The 20,975-nt window shown below is 36.3% G+C and overlaps 1 protein-coding gene across 7 annotated transcripts in view; it reads right to left on the reverse strand.

Moving 5' to 3' along the window:
• Positions 1-20,975, reverse strand: part of NTRK2 (neurotrophic receptor tyrosine kinase 2) — a 197,893-nt gene that overhangs the window by 125,913 nt on the left and 51,005 nt on the right. For 5 of the 7 annotated variants that reach the window (XM_087715937.1, XM_087715936.1, XM_087715938.1 and 2 more), the window contains exons 10-13: positions 17,832-17,882; positions 15,161-15,193; positions 9,037-9,140; positions 7,663-7,762 (exon numbers count right to left, since the gene is read on the reverse strand). In XM_087715937.1, the coding sequence (XP_087572063.1) occupies positions 7,663-7,762; positions 9,037-9,140; positions 15,161-15,193; positions 17,832-17,882 (288 nt within the window). The remainder of the gene's footprint in view (positions 1-7,662; positions 7,763-9,036; positions 9,141-15,160; positions 15,194-17,831; positions 17,883-20,975) is intronic. The other 2 variants (XM_087715940.1, XM_087715941.1) reach the window with 1 other exon arrangement.

Raw genomic sequence — 20,975 nt, forward strand, 5'->3', positions numbered from 1 at the left:
TTATTCCCAGACCTAATGATCAAGACCCAATTACCTGGGCATTCATTCCACCTGGCCCTATTGGGCTGGGGAAGAAAGTGGGGTGGTGGCATTTAGACCAGGTCTATAAGCAGGCAGGAGAAACAAAAGGGGAGATTTCATCTTGGAAAGTTAAGTTTTTACATTACTTCACACTGCCACACTGCCTTTTATTTTAAGTGCCTGAAGAATCCTGCAATAACCAGATGAAAGGGATGAGATTTCCAGTAAGTAAGCATGAACCGGAGTGGAGGTGGAGAAGAGGGGTTAACAAGTCTGGGAAGATAAACATTGTGTTTAAGGCAATTTATCTTGCAGCTGGAATGTAAGAGGGGAAAACAGATCAGAAGGGAGATAGAACTAGGGAGGGATATACAGCAACATGATGGATCCCCTCTTCCAACCACACGTTTGTCTGTCTGCCTGTCTGTCTATACACAGACACACACATATGACACACAACACACAGACACATATATTTAGGCAGCAAATCCCACACTCGTACGGATTAGGGTATCTAATTGGGTAATGAAATGCTTGCAAGCAAACAATCAAGTTTAGAGAGCACCAAGAACTTTACCATTCTAATGCTAGATATAAAGCCTTTTGTAGCATGGGTACTGGTTATAGATTTTTTTAAAAGAATACAAATAAAATTTTGAAACAGAAAAATTTGGGACTAAGACAAGCAAACAGCCTGAGATCATGTGTAGGAGCTATCAAATCTCGGTGCAGGTGCTGTCCATCAATGGCACTGCCACATAAAGGGAATTTAAGATTTAAATCTCTTAATATTGAAGCCCTGTTGAAAGATTCGCTCCTTGATTCTACATAATTTATCTCTTTTTTATTATTATTTTTTAATAAAAGCAAAATGCCTATCTAAGTCTTGTCTTTTGTTCTTCTGTTCTTAGCTTCTGATTGCTTGTTGAATTTCTTGAGTGAGAGAATAGTCTTGGAGAAATCCAGATAGAAACTGTAGGAGACTAGGTGACACATTGGTTAGAATACAGTATTGCAGGCTAACTCACTGCTCACTGCCAGGAGTTCGATCCTGAGCTGCTCAAGGTTGACTCAGCCTTCCATTCTTCTGAAGCCGGTAAAATATTGCTCTTGGGGTCAATATGCTAACATTTGTAAACTGTTCAGAAAGTGTGGAAAACACTATGGAGTGGCACATAAGCCCTACTGCTATCATGTATATGTAACAACTCTGAAGAAGCTGCTTCAGTAGCTTCTTAATAAACTTGAAAAAAATGTACGGTAGCTTTCATTGGAGCCAAACACCTAGTGCTTATGTTTCCAAATGCCAGGTTTTACCCTTAAATGCATTAACCATACATTGTTCTTTCTTCTGAATTAATTTATGTTGCTGCCACAACAAATTTTCCATATGAAAAAATTGGTGGATGCTGCAGGAAAAACAAACTGATTTTGTTACAGCACAAATTTTAAAATAAAAATAGGATTCCTTGTTATAATTTGGTCCATCACAATCAAAAAATGAAACTTTTGCATAATACGTGTAAGCAGCGCAAGTTAACGTTATTTTTTTTTAATTAAAAGCTTTCAAAACTGCTCAAATGACATTATACAAAATGTCTTTCCTCAGAAAACATATAATATGTAGCTAATGGACATACAATTTCATTTACCAAAAGTTCTAAGTTAATTCCAGTTTCTCTTATCAACTAGCTGCCAAGCTTTGATTTTTCCTATCAATTTATGACAGATCTGGCTAACTGCATCTGGCCCAAATCTCAATTATCTATTCTCTGTATGACTGATTTAAGGTAAGTTTTTTCTCACCCCAGGCAGAAAATAGAAAATTTCCATACATAACTTGTACTACCTGATTATTTTAATACAAACAGCTCTATTGGTTCTTTACTCGAAATAAAAAAAAAATCTTCTTTATTTTTGTTCCATAATTAAATGCTTCCAAAATGTCAGAGAAGATGGACTGGAGCAGAAAGAGAAACTTTCAGTAAAAGGAAGAAAAGATAAAAACAGTGACCTTGGCACAGAAATTTGTCTAGGGACTGAAAGAGTGAAATTGGAAACCAACCATTCTGAATCATTAATGAATTACAACTAGGTACTCTGAACTTAATTTATCTTTGAAAAAAGAAAATGCAAATTCTCTTAGAATTCTTCCAAAACATCTGTATACATGCCTTTCTTAACTCAGACCATCTTTAACATTTTAAAGGTTTCTTCTAGATTGCACTGTTCAGTATAACAACTCTGAAATCACTTTTTTTTGTCTATGAAAACCATTTACATCTATGTCAGCAGTAATGGCTGAATAAAAGGAATAAAGGGTTTCCCCCAAGGATAGTATTATATTTATTATGGGCAATTTGTAACTGTATTAAATCAAAATACGATGAGCCATTTAAAGTTAAAACACTTGGATCTTTTTCTTTATTTTAAAAATATGTCTTTGTAAAAGGAAGCTGAAAAACTTTGAGTTTTTTGAAAAACTGGACCATCTATTGGGTATCAGGGCCAGCTCTTACTCTGAGATGTGGTCACTTCAGAGGACATTCAGATGGCAGCAAAGCTAGGAAGCATTTGAAGCAACTGCAAACAGGAAAAATTTCCTGACAGAACAATTAATCAATAGAACAATTTGCCTCCAGAAGTTGTGAATGCTCCAATACTGGAAGTTTTAAAGAAGAGATTGGATAATCATTTGTCTGAAATGGTATAGAGTCTCCTGCCTAAGCAGAAGACCTCCAAGGTCCCTTCCAACTCTGTTATTCTATTCTATTCTTCATAGAAATAGTTCCTTTGAATTTGGACCAACTCACAACCTACCCATCATATTGAACTATGTCTACCATGCATATAAAATGCTTCTGCCCATTGCTTCAGACTATGCATGCAACTACATACATGTCTTGCCTGCCACTATTTATTGTTATACTAACCGGAATTAAAGCATGATAATGTGTTAAGCATGATAATGTATTCAGTCTGGGCATGTGTACGCATCTGAGATAGGACACTGGGTATCCTTATTAGTAAGGAAATATGTAAGATGCCACAATGCAGTGTTATTCAATGAAAAGATAGCACATGTGAAGGATTGTTTTCGTAGGGGGACAGAACCTTTTAGCATGTTATAGGTTTATTATGAAATGTAAGATATTATAAATCTAGCATTGCACTGAAAGTAATCAAGTAAAAGACTTAGCATTTTCTCTACCATCCAGAGAAAAACATTATGGCTGACTCATAGGTACATCATCAATATTCTAATAAACAGAGGGTGTCCATATTCATTTCACCTCTGCTCCAAGGACAGTGTATTGGAATTGACAGCAGTGAGTATTACTGTACATGGTGTTCAATTCCTCCCTTTCTATAGTAATATGAAACTACTAGCTCTAGATTTCTGGAAGGTAAGCAAGGCATTGTCAGGGGTGGAAAGAGGGAGGGCAAAGCAGGTCCAGGAATTTTATCAGATTTGCTTACCTACTATCTAGATAGTATAGAATACTCAAAACTACAAGTACCGTATTTTCACGACCATAAGCCGCACTGAAAATCCTAAAATTTTATCAAAAACCAGCAGTGCGGCTTATAACCCGGTGCGCTTTATGTGTGAAAAAAGATAGAAAATCTCTCCCTCCCGACGCTCAAACTTGAAGCTCGCAAGCATGCACACGTCCCTCGGGTCTCTCCCTTCAACCTCACTACTTTCTCAGTCGGAGACCGGGGGGCGAGCAGAGAGCCACCCAGTTCCCAGCCCCTATAGACTGAGCTGTTCCGTCACCCCCGCCGCCGCAAGAAGGGACGGCAGACCGGCGCAGCCCTTCAGGATTTGCCGGCGCCGAGCACCCCATCCGCCCCGGCAGTCGCCCTGCCTAACTCCGCTCCGCGCCCCAGCCGGCTCTGCGCTGCCGGTCAAGGGCGCGCGGGTGGCCGGTGCGGCGCGGGTCTTCCCAGCACACCACGCCGGCCGGGCAAGAGCCGGGAGAGCAGCGGAGCCCGAAGCCTCCCGCGCCAGAAACGTCCCGCTAGCCGACGCCTGCCACGTGCGCCCACCCGCCCGCCTCGGGGACCACAACCCGGGCGCCCTGCCCGCCGCCGCCCGGTTTGGCTTCCCTGGCCGCGGCGCCCCAGGCCCCCGCGCTGGCGATCTCCCGGGGTGGCGAGGCTGCGCGGGGCCGCTCAGCGGAGGAAGGTGGCCACCTGGCGGGAGAGGCTCGGCCGAAAGGTGCTGGGGCTGGAGCCGCAGAGCCAGGCATGCCTTCCGCCCGGGAAGTCCTGCCCCTTCATCCCCGAAGGCCGGCGCGCGGTGAGGGGGGCCGGCGTGGGGGCGAAAGTACTTTACACATGCTCCACGGTCGCCGCGCTCTCCGTCCCAGCCTTCGCCGAAGCCGGCGGGCTGCCTCCCGAAGAAGCCGCCGGAGCGTCCCAAGCCAGAAAATGCCCCAACTCGGGCAGACGGAGTTCCAAGTTGCAACCTGCGCACGTGATTCGATGAGGAACCAAGGGGAGCCGGGTCTCTGAGCGCGGCTTATAACCCGGTGCGCTTTATATGTGGAAAAAGTTTAAAAAATTAACGTTAATTGATACTGCGGCTTTTAATCCGGTGCGGCTTTTGGTCGTGAAAATACGGTATATTATAAAGGGCAGCAGAAGCTCAGCTAACTGCAAGATATGCTCCATTAGTAACAACAGACATTTCCCCTCTATGCATAATAAGAAATGAAGGATGGATCTATATTATTTGCAGAAGTAAATAAAGCAATCTTTGCAAATAAGAACTATGTACATTCAAATTCCTATCACACTCCTATGCACATTTACCCAAGAGTAAACTTATTAACACTTTGTTAGGCAACAAAGAGCTGTGTTTAAGCATTTACCTATACATATGAAGGACTCTCTCCAATATTCGTGCATTCAAATAGATAATCCAAAAGGGAAGTACACTAACACTGATTAGAAAATAAATATAGCTCTTCTATTGTCTACAAAATTTATCTTAAATAGGTTTTACACCCTGAAGAAGAAATAAATATTCCAAAACTACAGTAGGTAACATGTCTCTCTTATAAATTAACCCTGAAGTTTACATTTTTGTTAGCTTGAAAGACTTTCTTCTTGTTCTTCTTCATGATCATCATCATGATCATCATCACATATTAATTCATATTGTGTATTTCTAATATATAAACCAGACTTTTAAAAAATATCTTTAAAACTGTAAGCATAGGGTAAAACTTTTAAAGCTACGATAGATGGATGGATGGATGGATGGATGGATGGATGGATGGATGGATGGATGGATGGATGGATGGATGGATGGATAGATAGATAGATAGATAGATAGATAGATAGATAGATAGATAGATAGATAGATAGATAGATAGATTTTATTCTGTCGTCTTTTAAAACCAGTTAAGAAACCTAAAATAGAAAATCTGAAAAATTCAACTTCTTAAATAATCTTTTCCTTCTATGTAACTATTATCACTTCTGTCTTGTACTTAGAATTAGACAAAAAAGTGATTCATGACATACAAAAATATTTTATCTAAAGAATGGGAGTTTATATTAAGGTGTATTTTTCCTTTATATTCAAATCAGAGAAAACCCTAAAAAACGATTCCATGTAACCTAATAAATGGAATTTTATAACTTGAGCTGTTCAATTTCTTTAGTAAAAGGTGCATTGGAATACGAGAGAGCACATACCAAGCCCCGCTTTTCATATTGTTAAAGCATTCATGTCTCTTCTTCTAGGATCACGTGGCTGTTATGAAAACTGCTCCAAAGCAACTTCATAAACAGCCGTTCAAGTCTGGGGGAAAAATAGGGATGCTATAAGGATCTCAAAAGACCCTTTTTAAAATGTGTTCTCACACATTCCAAACCCTTCTGAAACAATAGCAAAGGCTCAATTATGAACTTGCTTACTGGAAATGTGTGAATGAAAGCAGTATACATGGAAATGTGTAAGCATTATTTTTATTAAGAAAAAGATACAACTCACTCACCCATTTCCATCTGTTTTTCTAACATAAAGTTCTAAGAATATGTATATAATTTCATATTCACTGAGCCCAAGATCCTATCCCTATGCAAATAAATATACTTGCAATATGTGTTTATGAGGGGTGTGTAGGGGGGGAGGGAGGAAGACGGAAACAGAGACAGACAGAGAGTCAAGGAACACTTAGAAAAGACATAGAATTGGAATGTGCTCAGGTGACATGATACTCAAGAGTCTGCCTTCTGAAACATAGACAAAGTTCTGTTTCTCTTATTATTTATTCAAAGTAACCACAATGGGCTGAAAAGTGACATGCCGGGAAATGAACCGGAAGCATTGAATCAGCCATGAAGAATAATGAAAAAGGAATAGTATTCTATGCTCTGAAAAATGCCATTTTTGTATCAGAATATTTAACATTTAGAATATTTAGCTTTTAACAGTTAGCCCACATCTGCTTGATGGACAAAATACTGTAAATCTTTCCAGATGTAACATTATGTTCTTAACTTCAAAAATCACAAATATAGTTTTACTACATATACCTGACAGATTCCTGAAAGAATACTAATTACATAGAACAGTGGTTCTTAAACTGTTTCAGGCAAATGCCTTTTTCCTGGACTTGAATAATGTCATTACCACAGGGGGGGGAAATAAACTCTTATTATTTTCACAAGCATCGTAGCAATGGTAGTCCCAAATTGGACCCTTGATTTAAAGAACAATTGAAAATTACCCCCAGAATATACCCTCATTTAAGATCCACTGACCTAGGCTAAGACCTTGATGTTAGATGTGAAAACAATGTGAGTTTTCAGCTGATTTTATCAACACAAGAATGTCAGGAGAGTTTGACTTTCATTGCAGCCTTGAGAATAAAAATATTTTTTCTTTTTTAAACTAAAACTTACTTGACACAAAAGTCAGCTCATTATAATAAGAAAACTGGTGAAAGAAGGACCTAAAACAGACTCATGTATATTCTTTGCATATAAAGAGATGCTACTTCCTTTATCTATACTTACGCTGGTTCTTTTACAGTGGGAGAACTCCCTTACATAGCAATTAAGTCTATTTTAAGAATAAACAGTACCTACTTTCTTGGAGGAATGTAATCAGATCAGAATTGTATAGCTGTTTAGAACTGGAGATGGGACTTCATGCCCTTATCTTAAGGATCCATGGATTAAAAACCAATGCTGGTTAGCATGGAGAAGAAACATGGTCATTGCCAGGTTGGTCAGAGAGGAAAATGGGGGGTGTTGAGGAAATGTTGAGGTAAAGGAGCTTGTTCCATTTGAAATCCCCAGATTTCATATGAAAAGTTATTCAAAAATAAAATAACTGTAATATTTCTTGCAAAACACATTACTATATATCAAGTGAAGTGGAACCTGCATTGCAGGTAAAATAATTTCTGTATGTCAGAACCAATTACCATACATCAATCCACTGCAAATCATGGAATTCAAAAGAAATGTTGCACTGTTACCTTTACATGTTTAAACAATTTGAATAACCATTTTGAATAGGAGAACAAACATGTATGCCTCTAATTGTCTAAATAATTACGTAAAACAATCAGCAGAGAAACATATGGAAAGAAGAATTAAAAGCAGTCGTCTTACCTTTCATTCCAAACTTAGAATGTCTTCCAAACTTGAGAATAATGAGCATAATAACTAAGCCAGTGCACACCAATGCAGCAATCCCCACTACAACATACACCTAAGAAAAAAAACAAGCAATAATAAATCAAACTGCACAATTTTTTCAAGTTTCACTGTTCTAAAAATATTACCGTATTTTTTGGAGTATACGATGCACCTTTTTCCCTCAAAAAAGAGGGTTAAAATCTGGGTGCGTCTTATACATTGCATATAGCATTTTGGGCCTCCTGAAAACTCGTCCCCTTTGCAAAAATGGCCGTGCATAGCCTTTAGGAGGCTTCCAGAGTGCTCCTGGGGAGGGCAAAAATGAACAAAAAGTGGGCCATTTTCTTCTCATTTTTGCCCCTCCCCCAGCCCCAAGGAGCACCCTACAAGCCTCCTAATGGCTATGAATGCTCTTTTTTTGACAAAAAATGGGCCCGTTTTCACGAAAAACGGGCTGTTTATTTGGGGAGACCTGCAAAGTGCAAAACTTTTTAAAAATTTTGCCTCTTCAAAATCTTGCTGTGTCTTATAATCCGGTGCGTCTTATATTCCAAAAATATGGTAATTATATTATTATCTATTAATATTAATATAATATATTGGCAAAATTCTCAAACATATAGAATGGGTGGGTTGATGGGGTGTTTCTTCCATTCAATCATGTCTGATTATCAGAGACTGTCTGGACAAGTTCCTGCAGTTTTCCTGGCAAGATTTTTCAGAAGTGGTTTGCCATTGCCTCCTTCCTAGGGCTGAGAGAACGTGATTGGGCCAAGGACATCCTGTTATTATTGTGCCTAAGGCAGAACTTTAGTCTCTAACTTGACACCTTCTAAATGTGCTTGGACTACAAGTACCAGAACTCCGATCTTAGTAGTAAAATCAAAGCATAAACATCTGGAGAGTGTAATCCAAGGTCAGGAGGAAGACACAATGCTGGAGAAAATTAAACGAAGGAAATGTGAACATGATTTTAAACCAAGATGTGCCAACTTTCTAGTCATTTCAATTATTTAAGGGTGCACTGCAGCCTTTCAGTTATGCTTTATTTTTCATGCTAAAGAAAACAAGTTCAACGAGTAAATGAAAGCTGCATTCTTGTGGTTTGGGAGCCACCATTTCCTATTATCAGCTGAAATGCATGAATCAAATTATGTAAATAATGTTATGTCTAAATTTGACCAGCTTGTCCTTAAAAAATTGCTTCAGGTTACAAAACCACAGTTAAATGCTCCAGGGTACATGCAAATTAATGTCTTCTTGCAAGCTAAAATATTCTAGGCCAACTAGATTCTTAGTCAGAAAGTCTGGTGTGATTACAAACCAGGAAATCATGTTTATACTTACAGTGATGCTATCTTCATTGTCTTTGTTTGACACATCCGTAGAAGTAACTTGGTTACTATTATTTGTAGTGTCTTCAAAATCATTTGTTGGTGTTCCATAATCTTCTAAGAGAAAGAACATATTTATTTTCTTTTAAGTATTATAAAGTTTTTTGGGGTTTCTGCTAAAATAGCTAAACACTTACAATTAAAACTTGCAAAGATTTAGGAACACACTATTCAATTCTGTCTACTTATTTGCCACGTTGCTATATGACCTGTTTAGGACTACAGTGCGTGAATTCAGAATGAAGATTACAGGAAAGAATGGAAGAGATGTGCAGATATTTAAAGGGAGGGAGAGAAGCTACACTCATATGTACTATGGGACAGAATACTAGACAAAATGGAGATATCTGTAAAAAAAGCTGTGGAAACACCCATGACTGTCTGACACAACTGAAATTCCCTAGCTTTTTCTGATGCTTCTGATCTGCCATTGATTGTGGGTTCTCTGTGTACCTTTACATGGTATCGGACCTGGGTACTTGAAAGACCGCCTCCTGCCAATTACCTCCCTATGACCAATTAGATCCCACAGATTGGGCCTCCTCCGAATACCATCAGCTGGCCAATGTCGACTGTCGACCCCTCGGGGGAGGGCCTTCTCTGTGGCTGCTCCAGCCCTCTGGAACGATCTCCCCATGGAGATTCAGACCCTCACCACCCTTCAGGCTTTCCGCAAAGCCGTCAAGACCTGGCTGTTCTGGCAGGCCTGGGGCTGATGAGTTCCCAGCCCCACTTGAATTGTTGTGATTGTTGTGTAGCTTTTAATCTGTTTTTTGGATCTTGTTTTTGTCTTGTTTGTTTTTTGTATCTCCCCCTTCCCCACTTATTTGTTAGCCGCCCTAAGTCCCTTGGGAATAGGGCGGCATACAAGTATAATAAACATACAAACATACATTTACATCTGAAAAAGGAACCCATTTTCAAGCGAAATACAAAGATTTTAATAGATGTGGGGATATTTTTAATGTAGTAAATCTGAGAAGTTTTTAAGATGAAATATAACAAAATATATCAATACAAGAAAAATTAAATTATTGCATAATGCAAAAACATTCCACACTGGCAAAAAATCTACTTCCAGCTAATATTCCATGCAATATGGAAAAAATTAATTCGTGTAGGAATTTGGAAAGACAAAATAATTTTTTTTTTAAAAGCTCTTCAATAATGGTCGCATTAATTTTCTTTGAAATTTCTTCAACTGATACAGAAATGTGATGAAACAAAATTAAGACTGCACAAATGAGAACTTGAGAGAACTTAAATTCAGAGATTAGTCTCTCCTTGGTCTAGGTGTGTCATAATAATAACAGTACTGTGAGGAATACTACCTGTTTAAAATCAGGATTAATTATTTAATCCTCCAAGCAGGATAGGAATGGTTTTAATTCCTGCAATTCATTATAATTCTGTGATGTGACTTGAATATCAAGTGGATGAGAAGATTGTAGTAAATGGCCCCTTGTATGGCACTGTACAAATCTTCCAAACAAAACATTTCTTAGCTCTTCCTTCGGTGTAGGGCAGTGTTTCTCAACCTTGTCCTACCTGAAAATGTGTGGATTTCAACTCCTAGAATTCCCCAGCCAGCTCTGCTCTTCTGGCTGGGAGATTCTGGGAGTTGAAGTCCAGACATCTTCAGGTAGGCCAAGGTTGAAAAACACTGGTGTAGAGAATAAATCAACCTTCTGCAATCTGGTGACTGTTGAGTCTACATAGATGTGTTAGCTATTGCAGGGTTATATCTGCAAAACAATATTTACATTTTGGAGATTTTTATTTGGTAGTAAAGATCCTAAAATATTAACAGGGAGAAGGGAGAGAGAAGGATTGGTTTCCAGTATTGTCTCTATTAGGATTTTTTTTACACCCATCTGCTCCTGATGGTATTAGACAAGTTACCCTATCTGACTAACCAGAGTGGAAACTGGTGAGAAATTCCTTTTATAAAGGAAAAGGCTTTCAGCCTAGCCTTCCAAAACTAGAAGTCAGAAATTTAGCCCATGACCTATATGTATTTTAAAAATGTAAGCATGCAAATGCTGTTAAACACTTGCAAAGAATATATCCTGATAGGCTTAATTAGCAAGCAGAATTCCTCTCAAGGTTCAAGAAAGTCATAAAATTCCAAAGGAAGATGCAAATGAAGTTTCAGTGGCACATTAGGGACTTTATTGTCCCATCAAACTGCCATTCTTTATTTTTTTTAATACAGTCCTCAACTTACAACCACAATTGAGCCCCAAATCTATGTTGCTAAATGAGAAATTTGTTAAGTGAGTTTTGCCCTATTTTCTTGCTACATTAGTTAAGTGAAACACTGCAGTTAAGTTTGCTACATGGTTGTTAAGTGAATGTGGTTTCCCCATTGACTTTGGTTGTCAGAAGTTTGCAAAAGGTGATCACATGACACCAGGACACTGCAAGCGTCATAAATGTGAGTCAGTTGCCAAGCTCCTGAATTTTGATCCCGTGACCATGGGGATGTTGCAACGTTCTTCTGGTGAAAAATGGTCATAAGTCACTTTTTTTAGTGTTGTTTAGCTGTTGTAATTTTGAACATAAAATGAAGTGTTGTTAAGTTTTGGTCTACCTGCATTTAAGTTTTCTCCAATAAAGTGTCTTCCTAGAAATTACAAGAGTTATAAAGGAATGACACAAATAGGAAATTGTTGCATTACTTTATAGGAATCCAAAATATAAAGGGCAAGGAGAAATATCTGATCATGTGATTGAGAATTCTGAAAACTAAAAATAAAGGATTCTCAGGTAGAATGTTTGGTGTAATTATATAAACATTGAAGGGAATATTTAGTTTCACTTTGTACCAGGTGGTACCATGCAAAATGTTTTGTATATAACACTTTTAAAATTATACAGCTTGAGTTCATTCTTTTATATAATTTTAATGACTTTTGGGGTGGGAGAGAATGATATATCCAAACTGATTGAGCAAAACTAATAATTTTACTCATATGCATTCTTTGTTTTATTATTAGGGAATCACTTTATGTAATGTCATTCTCCTCCCAAACTATATAAAACATTTTTACTTTTCTGAAATATCTTGTTCCCTATCATTTATCCTTTAGCAAGTTGATTTGCATTGCTGGCAACTATTTTAATATAACTTTTGACAGTTTGGGGAGGTGGTGGGAAGGAGGAAGAAAAAGAAGTCGATGAAACTAACTGAGCTTCTACCTAACACTGAATCAGGATTAAATGTGATATTAGCCCTCTGTAAATCCAAACAAATATTACACTCCAACTGTTCTCCCCTTTCCTCTCATCTTCTAAGAAGAGAACTTTCCTAATTTTTGTATACAATCTGAAAACATGTTTCACCACACTTAATAGCATAAAAATATCAAGTATCTAGAAATATAAAATATTAGATAATATTTTAATATGCATTGCTACTATACTGTATTTTAATCATTAAAAGACATTTTTCCTAGTATGATTTGATTATTCGTAACCTATGACTATAACTAAGTGTTGTATCTTATGATTCTTGATAAGTTTTTTTTCTTTTTCTCCTTTATGTACACTGAGAGCATATGCATCAAAGGCAAATTCCTTGTGTGTCCAATCACACGTTGGCTTGTGTGGCAAATAAAGCTATACTATTCTATTCCATTCCATCCCATTCTATTCTAATAAACCACCGCAAAGATGAAATTTGTTGGGCTGTTAAAATATTTAAAACTATAAAGGTTCAGAACTAAAGAACCAAAACAGTGTATATGTTGTTATTTTCTCTTATTTAAATTAGAATTCTAGCACTGAATTTAATGAAGTTTTGCCAGCTTAAAGGGTAATTACTTATTGATCAAATCTGCATTCCACTAGAGTAAAAAATAAAATTCAGTCGCTTCACTGGAGAAAAGAAAGTGCAACTGTTTCCTGAATTTGTCCAACATTTGTTGTCTAGGGAGTCCAATATGCATGAGATCCCTTCACATACCTAGTTCTACCACAACTCCATTGTGTGATGATTGCAAAATGCGCCCAGCCAATGGGGGGAAAGGACTTTCTGATGTTCTGCTATGAAGATAATTGTAAGCGAGAGCAATGGTTGATATAAATGCAATGCTGCTAGATTTAATAGGGGGAAATGTATTAAAGGTCTTACTAAAACCTATTTCAGATGAGGCCTATTTTCTGTTATAAAGCACAATTTCTATTGGTTTCCATCACTTTCCAAAAATATTACAGAGCAAATTAATTTTAGCACTACGGAAAAGCAGGGGAAACCCAAAGCAACCTGTGATCCTTTATTCAATGTCCCTGGAATGCTAACTAAGTATTAAGGGGATAGAAAGGGGGTAAGAAATGAAAACTGAGATTAGGGAGAAAAGAATGGATGGCTGAAGTCCTGAAAGAAAGAGGTCTATGTTATAGTAGTTTTGTTGTTTATTCCTTTTATTTTATAAATTTTGAATCTTTTTGTGAATCATTTATAATTCAATAAATACAATTTTAATGATATGGAATAAAGCCATATTCCTTTAACTTTTAGTCTGACTAATTCACAATTAAAAATATGTATTTATTTATCAGGATAAAGCAGCTCTCCTACTTTGGCAGCACATAAGAGAGTATAGAAACATTGTTTAAGATGGACTTTCAAAAGGATGAATGCAATTATACAAAAAGATAGAACTTAAAATATGTGCCTAATAATATCACTGCACTTTTAATTAGTATGTGAGTCCTACATACAGTATTATTAGTCTTTAAATGAGAAGCTTGAGCAGATATCGGATTTCAGTCTTCAGTCAATGCAAATCAATTAAGATGAGTTTTTCCTTCAGTTAGTAGAAAAATTGTTAGATTGTAATTACGCTGTATTAATTTTTTCTTAATAATTAGAATAATATAAAGGCATGTGAAAGAAAAAAATAGTTTATTGATCTTAGGAAACAGTCCAATTTTATTATGAAATAAAAGTATGGATTCCAAAACTAATTGAGAACTATTTAGTATTCTTTAAAATAATTCCACTAGTTTAGATGGTTGTGGCATTTCTCAGTAAGCGAAGTTTTTCTTTAAAAACCCCTACTTACAGATAGATATGTATAGGATTGAAGCCTTAACTTTCTTCATATAAAAGGAAATGATGATAAAGTTTCCAGACAAAATTTGTATAAAAAACTGAAAATTCAAAGCACCTTGAAATTTAAACAGTGCTCTGAGAAATATATTAATTTGTTATTTATTAATAACATTGGATAGCTCACTATACGTCGTACAATTTTTGTTCCATATTGTGCACTGAAATTAATAACAACAAATAAAAAATGGATTATCTCAGAAATTGCATAATAAAAAAAATAATAATTTTTAAAAATGGATTCTCTCATGCTAATTCAGTATGTTTTTTCTTTGGGTTGAGGGGCATTAAGATCTCAAAAATAAAACAAGATTTGTTGTCAAGATTGATCAAAATATATATAAAAAATAAAAATTACAATGACCTCTCTATGAACACTAAGAAACTGGAATGGGGATTTTTTTTAATATTGTATCACTATGAATTTATTATTACTGCATAATTATATCTTTGCCAAAGCATTTCGAGGTGAACCACTGGTGATGTCATGACATTTTAAATGAATATAATGAAGAAAATTATTTTTCAAGATCCAATCTGGGTTGGCCACCGGGACTAGAGGTTTTGTCTTCCAAGATTTCAGACTTGTGCTGGAAGACAAAAAAAACTGTAGTCCAGGTGACCAACCCAGATTGGATCTTGCAACATTATCCTGGGACGTGCATATCCACCTTCATTTGCAAAAACTATTCTGATTTAGAGAAATCAGCAAGATAGCACCATCATTTTTAATGAAAGGATTAAGTATATGTCAACATCTCCAAAGTTCAAATTAATGATACTAAAAATGTTAACCGTGGCTGAATCATGCCTAACATAAATATTTCTAGTGATATTTAAACAGCATGCAAATCACATCAGAGTATAACATCTATCTTGTCTTTCAAACATTTAATTATTACATGTCATGTACATATTTATATATAGAGAGAGATATATAAAATAGAAAATGAAAATATACCAATGTAACCAGGATGATCATAGAACGGACTACCTACAGAACAGAAAGAAAAAGAAATATATCATAGCGGCATAGTTAACAGAAACAACTTGTGTAATGGCATCACATTTAGGCATACAAACTACTTTATATTTAACGCAGAACTGAGTTTACCATTGCCAGAAGCAAATTATTAATTCTAAATTTTCCTGGTCATGGAAGCAAAATCCCAAACCAAAAGTGATCCCTTTTACACATAGCAAAGTATTCCTAATTATTTCTCCCTACTGCAGGCCTTGCCTGAACTCAGATCTGGAATGACACTCTATACTCCATGATGGGAGTAAGTGCATGAAGGAGGACTGTAGTAGGGAGACAATATTTACTCCACAGATTTACTCCACAAATGGATTTCACTTTGATAATATACTAATTCAACAATTTTCATAAAATTAGAATTCAGATTTTAATTGGGATCATTTCTATCGGAGAATCTATAAGTATAAAACAATATTTTTCTGAAAGAAAGAAAATAATACAACAGTCTGAATAGTTCTACACCATTCCTTAATGCAGCTTCCCTTACTTAGTGCCTTCCAAGTATGTTGTAATACAATTTCCATAATTCACAATTAATAAAAGCTGACAACTATAGTAAAATATATTTAGGAAGATACCATGTTAGGGAAGGTTGTGATACTAAACATGTTTCGTACATTATACTTTAAAAAAAATTGGTCATTCATTTGAAATCTGCTGTGCAAATTTAAGCTTGAAAATAAAATATTTTCAGTCCATAAAATCAACATCTGCGTCAAGAAAAAAAATCACTTTTTACTGAAGATCAACAAAGACATTTTTCTTCTATAATGTTACTGTCACAAGATTAGCCTAATTTGGGAAGCCTGTCTCCACACCCCACTCCCAATTATCTGATGAACAAATAAACCCAAGCATGTAACATGTGTTTGCATTAGAAAGGTATCCTAGCTTGGAACATTCCAAGTTCTGGAAAAAAAACCACCATATTCTAGTGCTATGTTCTGAGCTTGGAACAAAGTGGGGTGTTTGTTTCAATTTTTGAGTGTTCCAACATACCACACTTGTTTTTGTTTTTAATTTCCTTAAAAACATAGAAATCTTGGAAAGTGCATAGATAATAAAATAATAGGCACAACTACTTAAGGAGAGGATAAGATAGAGTGAAAGTCACATGCTCAAAAGATTTGAAGCCACTTTGGAATGTTGCTCCTGGAATGGAGAGAGAAGTAAAGACTATAGTCAGATTTTGAGACTGAAATTCATAGATGAATGTACTGTTGCTTGCCTAGACAATTGCCCTCCCACCGTATGCTCCAAAGTTAATCATACTGTGTAGGTTAATTAATTAGTGAATCAAGAGGTTAAGAAGAAAGAAGGTGGGAAAGGGATTCCTATCCCTCTTGTGTTTTTCATTTACCTTTAATTATGCTTCTACATTTAGTTCCCTCCATTCCCTCAAATATGCTCCCAACTCAGAAGTGGTTCTTTATTTGAGGAGAATTCAATTCAATTATTGCAACTTATTGGTACACAGTGCATACTATTTTCCTGGTACATGTACATATTGGCTATTGGACTTCCTAAACAGCCAATTGAGGGTGATTAAATATCAAACCCTAGCCTTACCCTCCAGACTGCCAGGCACTTACAGTTTATCACAACATTCATTAATTGGCACTGATGACGTGGCTAGGCCCCATCACTAACTCACTTACATAGAGTGTACCACCTCTAATTTTATGTGCTGTTCAGCTGAGGACATTTGGAAAGGCCAACCAACTGCACATAGAAAAAAGACTTCTCATTTCCTGATAGTTAAATTTCCTATTGTTTTACATTCTTTGCTGTGAAGAAACTGAAATTGAGTTTTAAGTTATGTAGCTGCCCAATGTGTCATATGTTTTGTTTCCTTTTTTAGGCACACTGCCAAGTGTAGAAATGTGCATGATGTATATGTTGTACAGATAATATTGTTCTGTTTTTCAGTTTTCACACTGTCAAATGCAAGCACTACATTGCTTTAGTTATATGGAGAGCTTTACAGAAATATTATGTAAGGGGGAAAAAGCATATATTTTGCTGTTGTGACATGATAAAGGGGTTGTGCTGAAATTCATCTACTGGTGTCACTCTTTGGCTGAGATCAGTTCTGTGGCTGTTGTGCAAGCACTGGCTACAGAAAGCATTGAAACAATTGTTGCTTACATAATTTGTTTTGGAAATTGTTATAATGTTGAAGAAAAGATTAAAAATCATTTTTTCTGCACACCACGTTGTACATAACACTCAACGCAGACTGCTACGCCACCTAGGATACTAAACAAGGGAGTAAAGGGGTTACTTCAAGTTCAGATTGTTCAGATGACAAAACATTTGAGATATTTCAATTTCTGTTTGTCAGAACACAATCATATGTTTTGAGTGGGACTGTATTTTTCTGAGCTGAGAACACAACTTCTTGCTTTGCATACACCCCTGCTTTGCACCTGTTTCAACTTATGCAGGTAGCTTACTTATTATTTGTACTATGTTAATTATTTCTTGATCATTTTACTAGTCACTGGAGAAAATAAATGCATAGCATAATATATGTTATGTGCCTATGAGGAATTCTCACACGAGCTTGCTTATGAGACTCTGGGTTGCCTACCTGTAAGTTCTGTCTCATCTGGGGTTGGAAACCAGCATTCCAGGTATTGCTCTGTGGAGGAAGAGCTCTGTGAGCTTACTCATGAGACACTAAAGTGCCTACCTAAAGACCTGTACCACCTGGTCTTGAAGTTCAAAGGGAAAGGCCCTAGAAGCTTTTCCAGAAAAAAAAAAGGGAGGTACTGAAAGGAAGACTTTAGTTTATTCATACTGACTTCTTCTGATGACTATTTTTGTCTTGACTTCCTTGGGAAAGGAAGGAATCTAGACTAGGGGTCCCCAACCATGGACCGGCACTAGGCCATGGCATGACAGAAATTGGGCCATGCAATCAAGCAAAGCTCTATCCACAGGATGCAGGCAGCATGTGAAACCATGCCCACTCTGGTTCTCAGAAAAACCTCTCTACGGAACCAGTCCCTGGGGCCTAAAAGATTGGGGGCCACTGGTCTAGAAGACTTGGCAGAAATTTGAGAACTCAGTTCTTTGGTGCTAGTGAAGCACTTATGGTAGCACTTTTTCACATAGAAGAATCACTGCATAATGGTCAGGGCATACCAATGTCATTAGAAGATTTCTGTCACTTAAGTGACCTATATACTGTTTAGTAGTTCTCCAACATAAGCTGGGGAAGATTCCCAAAAGCAACAATAAATACATCCCAGTGAGGAATCCAGACCCAGATGATCTTTTCGTTTCTCTTTTTGAGTTACTCCAAATTTTAAAAATTGTGATTTTATTGTTAATTGTAGTTATCACAAAAATTATCTGAACTTGCCAACAGAAGGCATATTTTAAAAAATAAGAATATAACAAGTGTTTGACTTTTTTCATTTGTTTAAAAAACCATTTTTCGTCTCCTATTTTAAAAGTAAATTGGTATTCTAATCCTCTATTACTTATCTAGAAACTTTTGGAACAATTTCAATAATCATAATAATGAAAAAAATATTACTACCTACTCTGAAGAAGAACAGAAGCCAGAATTTTGTGCCTAGACCAAAAAATATATCTTCTGTACAGTTTTATGTACATATTTTATATTAACAAATTATCTGGATAATGAACTTGTCTCTAAGACTAACTGGTTTAAATATTAGTAATAAAAATTACATGTAATTATATTTGAAACGTATTATTATTCTCTAACATCAATGTGATAGTTTTGTATGAAAAACGGGTGCAACCTTAGAACATTCTAAAAATGGCTTGAAATATAATTAAAAAGTACAATGAAGCCAATACTTTCTTGAAAAAAACCTTGCATATGAAAGTTCTGGAATACTACGGGAAATTAGAAATTATTTTCTTTCCCCACTTAACCCTCCCAAGCAACGGAGAAGGATAGAATGAAATCCCTTCCTATGTTGCACTACTCTGTTTAGGGTTAATTGTACACTTTTCCTCTTGGTCAGGGACTAACAATAAAATAGCTGGTTGTAGATTGTTTACTGCATCCCATAAACCATTGACAATAAAAGGCTCTTATTTGTTTAATAGACCTATTTTATATCTGCATAGTTCTAACCATTTTCTTAGTCATAGTAACATGCATCAATAGACTTTAACAGACAGAACATAGTTACTAGATTTAATGGATACCTATTGAAATATTTACATAGCAGACATTAGAATAATTAACTACCTGTCTCTGTCAGTACAGAATCTTAGAATACATTATATGTTTTCATCTTTGAGATGAAACTGATCTTCTGAGTTTGATTGTGATAATTACACTTAAAAAGTAGATAGATGTACCTTATACCCTCCAAATCTGCAATTTTGTACAGACTTTTAAAGATTCAGTGAGAATATGCCTCACTAAACTCAGTGAAACTGACCTATGAGTATACAAGCATAAGATCCCACTGTTATTCAAGTATTTGTCAGTTCTATGATGACATAAAATCAATTCTAATCTCAAGGAGCATATTCCTGCTCATTAAACATCCAGTAACATTTAATGCTAGCACGTAGGCATGGAAATGAATATAATACCAGGGTGTGGGTCTACTTGTCATGTTTCATTGTGCAGAATGTACAATTCACAATGACAATGCAAAGAAACAATAGCCATGCTAAGATTCCAAGAATGATTTGTATTCATCTTAAATAGCAACAAAAACTTTGAATGTAATCACAGCAGATTTTATCTTTTCACATTTATCTTTATTTACATAATGGGAAAAGATGGACAAATACTGTTTATTCTAATATCCTTTCCAAAGGATGATAATCCAACTACATAACAAAAAAAAATGAATTTTAGTTTCTGGCATGCTTATCACGTTGAAACATATTCCTGCAGGAGTGAGGCCACTGGGTACAAGTTTATCTACCCCTTTCAGGGCTCTCTCCCCCATTTTAAGCACAACTGTGCAGCACAGGAAGTCTCATAGGGCTGCTTTGTAGGGCAATGAAGATACCTTAGATTGGAAGAAGAAATATGATTTAGAGCATCGCATGTAGAATACTGCGGGAACAGCTTTAAGGCAGATCATAAGTAGCTGATATTTACTTATACTATAAAGAACAATAAGTAACCCTCCAAAAATTGGAGAGTGCCCAACATTGGAAGTTTTTAAGAAGAGGTTGGACAACCATTTGTATGAAATGATATAGGGTCTCCTGCTTGATCAGAGAGTTGGACTAGAAGACCTCCAAGGTCACTTCCAACTCTATTTTTCTGTTCTGTTCTGAATCCCAAACTATCTGAATCCCAAACTATTTGCACAAGCACATTTCTAGGATATCAAATATTTAACAACTATCCCAAGATGCCATCATTCTCTGTACAAGATCCAGGTCACAGTATTTATTATTATGCTTGAAAAATACAATATGGGGAACAGAGAACATGCCTTTACAAAATTTGAAATAATCTATTGTTGTTTCTTATTAGGGATAATTACATTCCATGCATGAACTGTTCCAAGTTCAGAAGTCAAGGAGGTTTTGTTAAAGTTAAAGATATATTAAGTTGAGTAATAAAGCCATTAATAAATTATATGCATCATTTCGGTTAGTGTTCTTCACTTGGCATTAGGCATAAAGCACTATTCTATCCTTATACTCTTATAAGTTGCAAGATAAAGAAAATAAGAGAAATCTCCTGTCCTCATTCAATCCACTTTTATTTCTTTTC

The sequence above is a fragment of the Thamnophis sirtalis genome, unplaced genomic scaffold (genome assembly GCF_051295495.1).
Source record: "Thamnophis sirtalis isolate CommonGarterSnake01/CBP01778 unplaced genomic scaffold, rThaSir2_p1.2 scaffold_5, whole genome shotgun sequence".
NCBI lineage: Eukaryota > Metazoa > Chordata > Lepidosauria > Squamata > Natricidae > Thamnophis > Thamnophis sirtalis.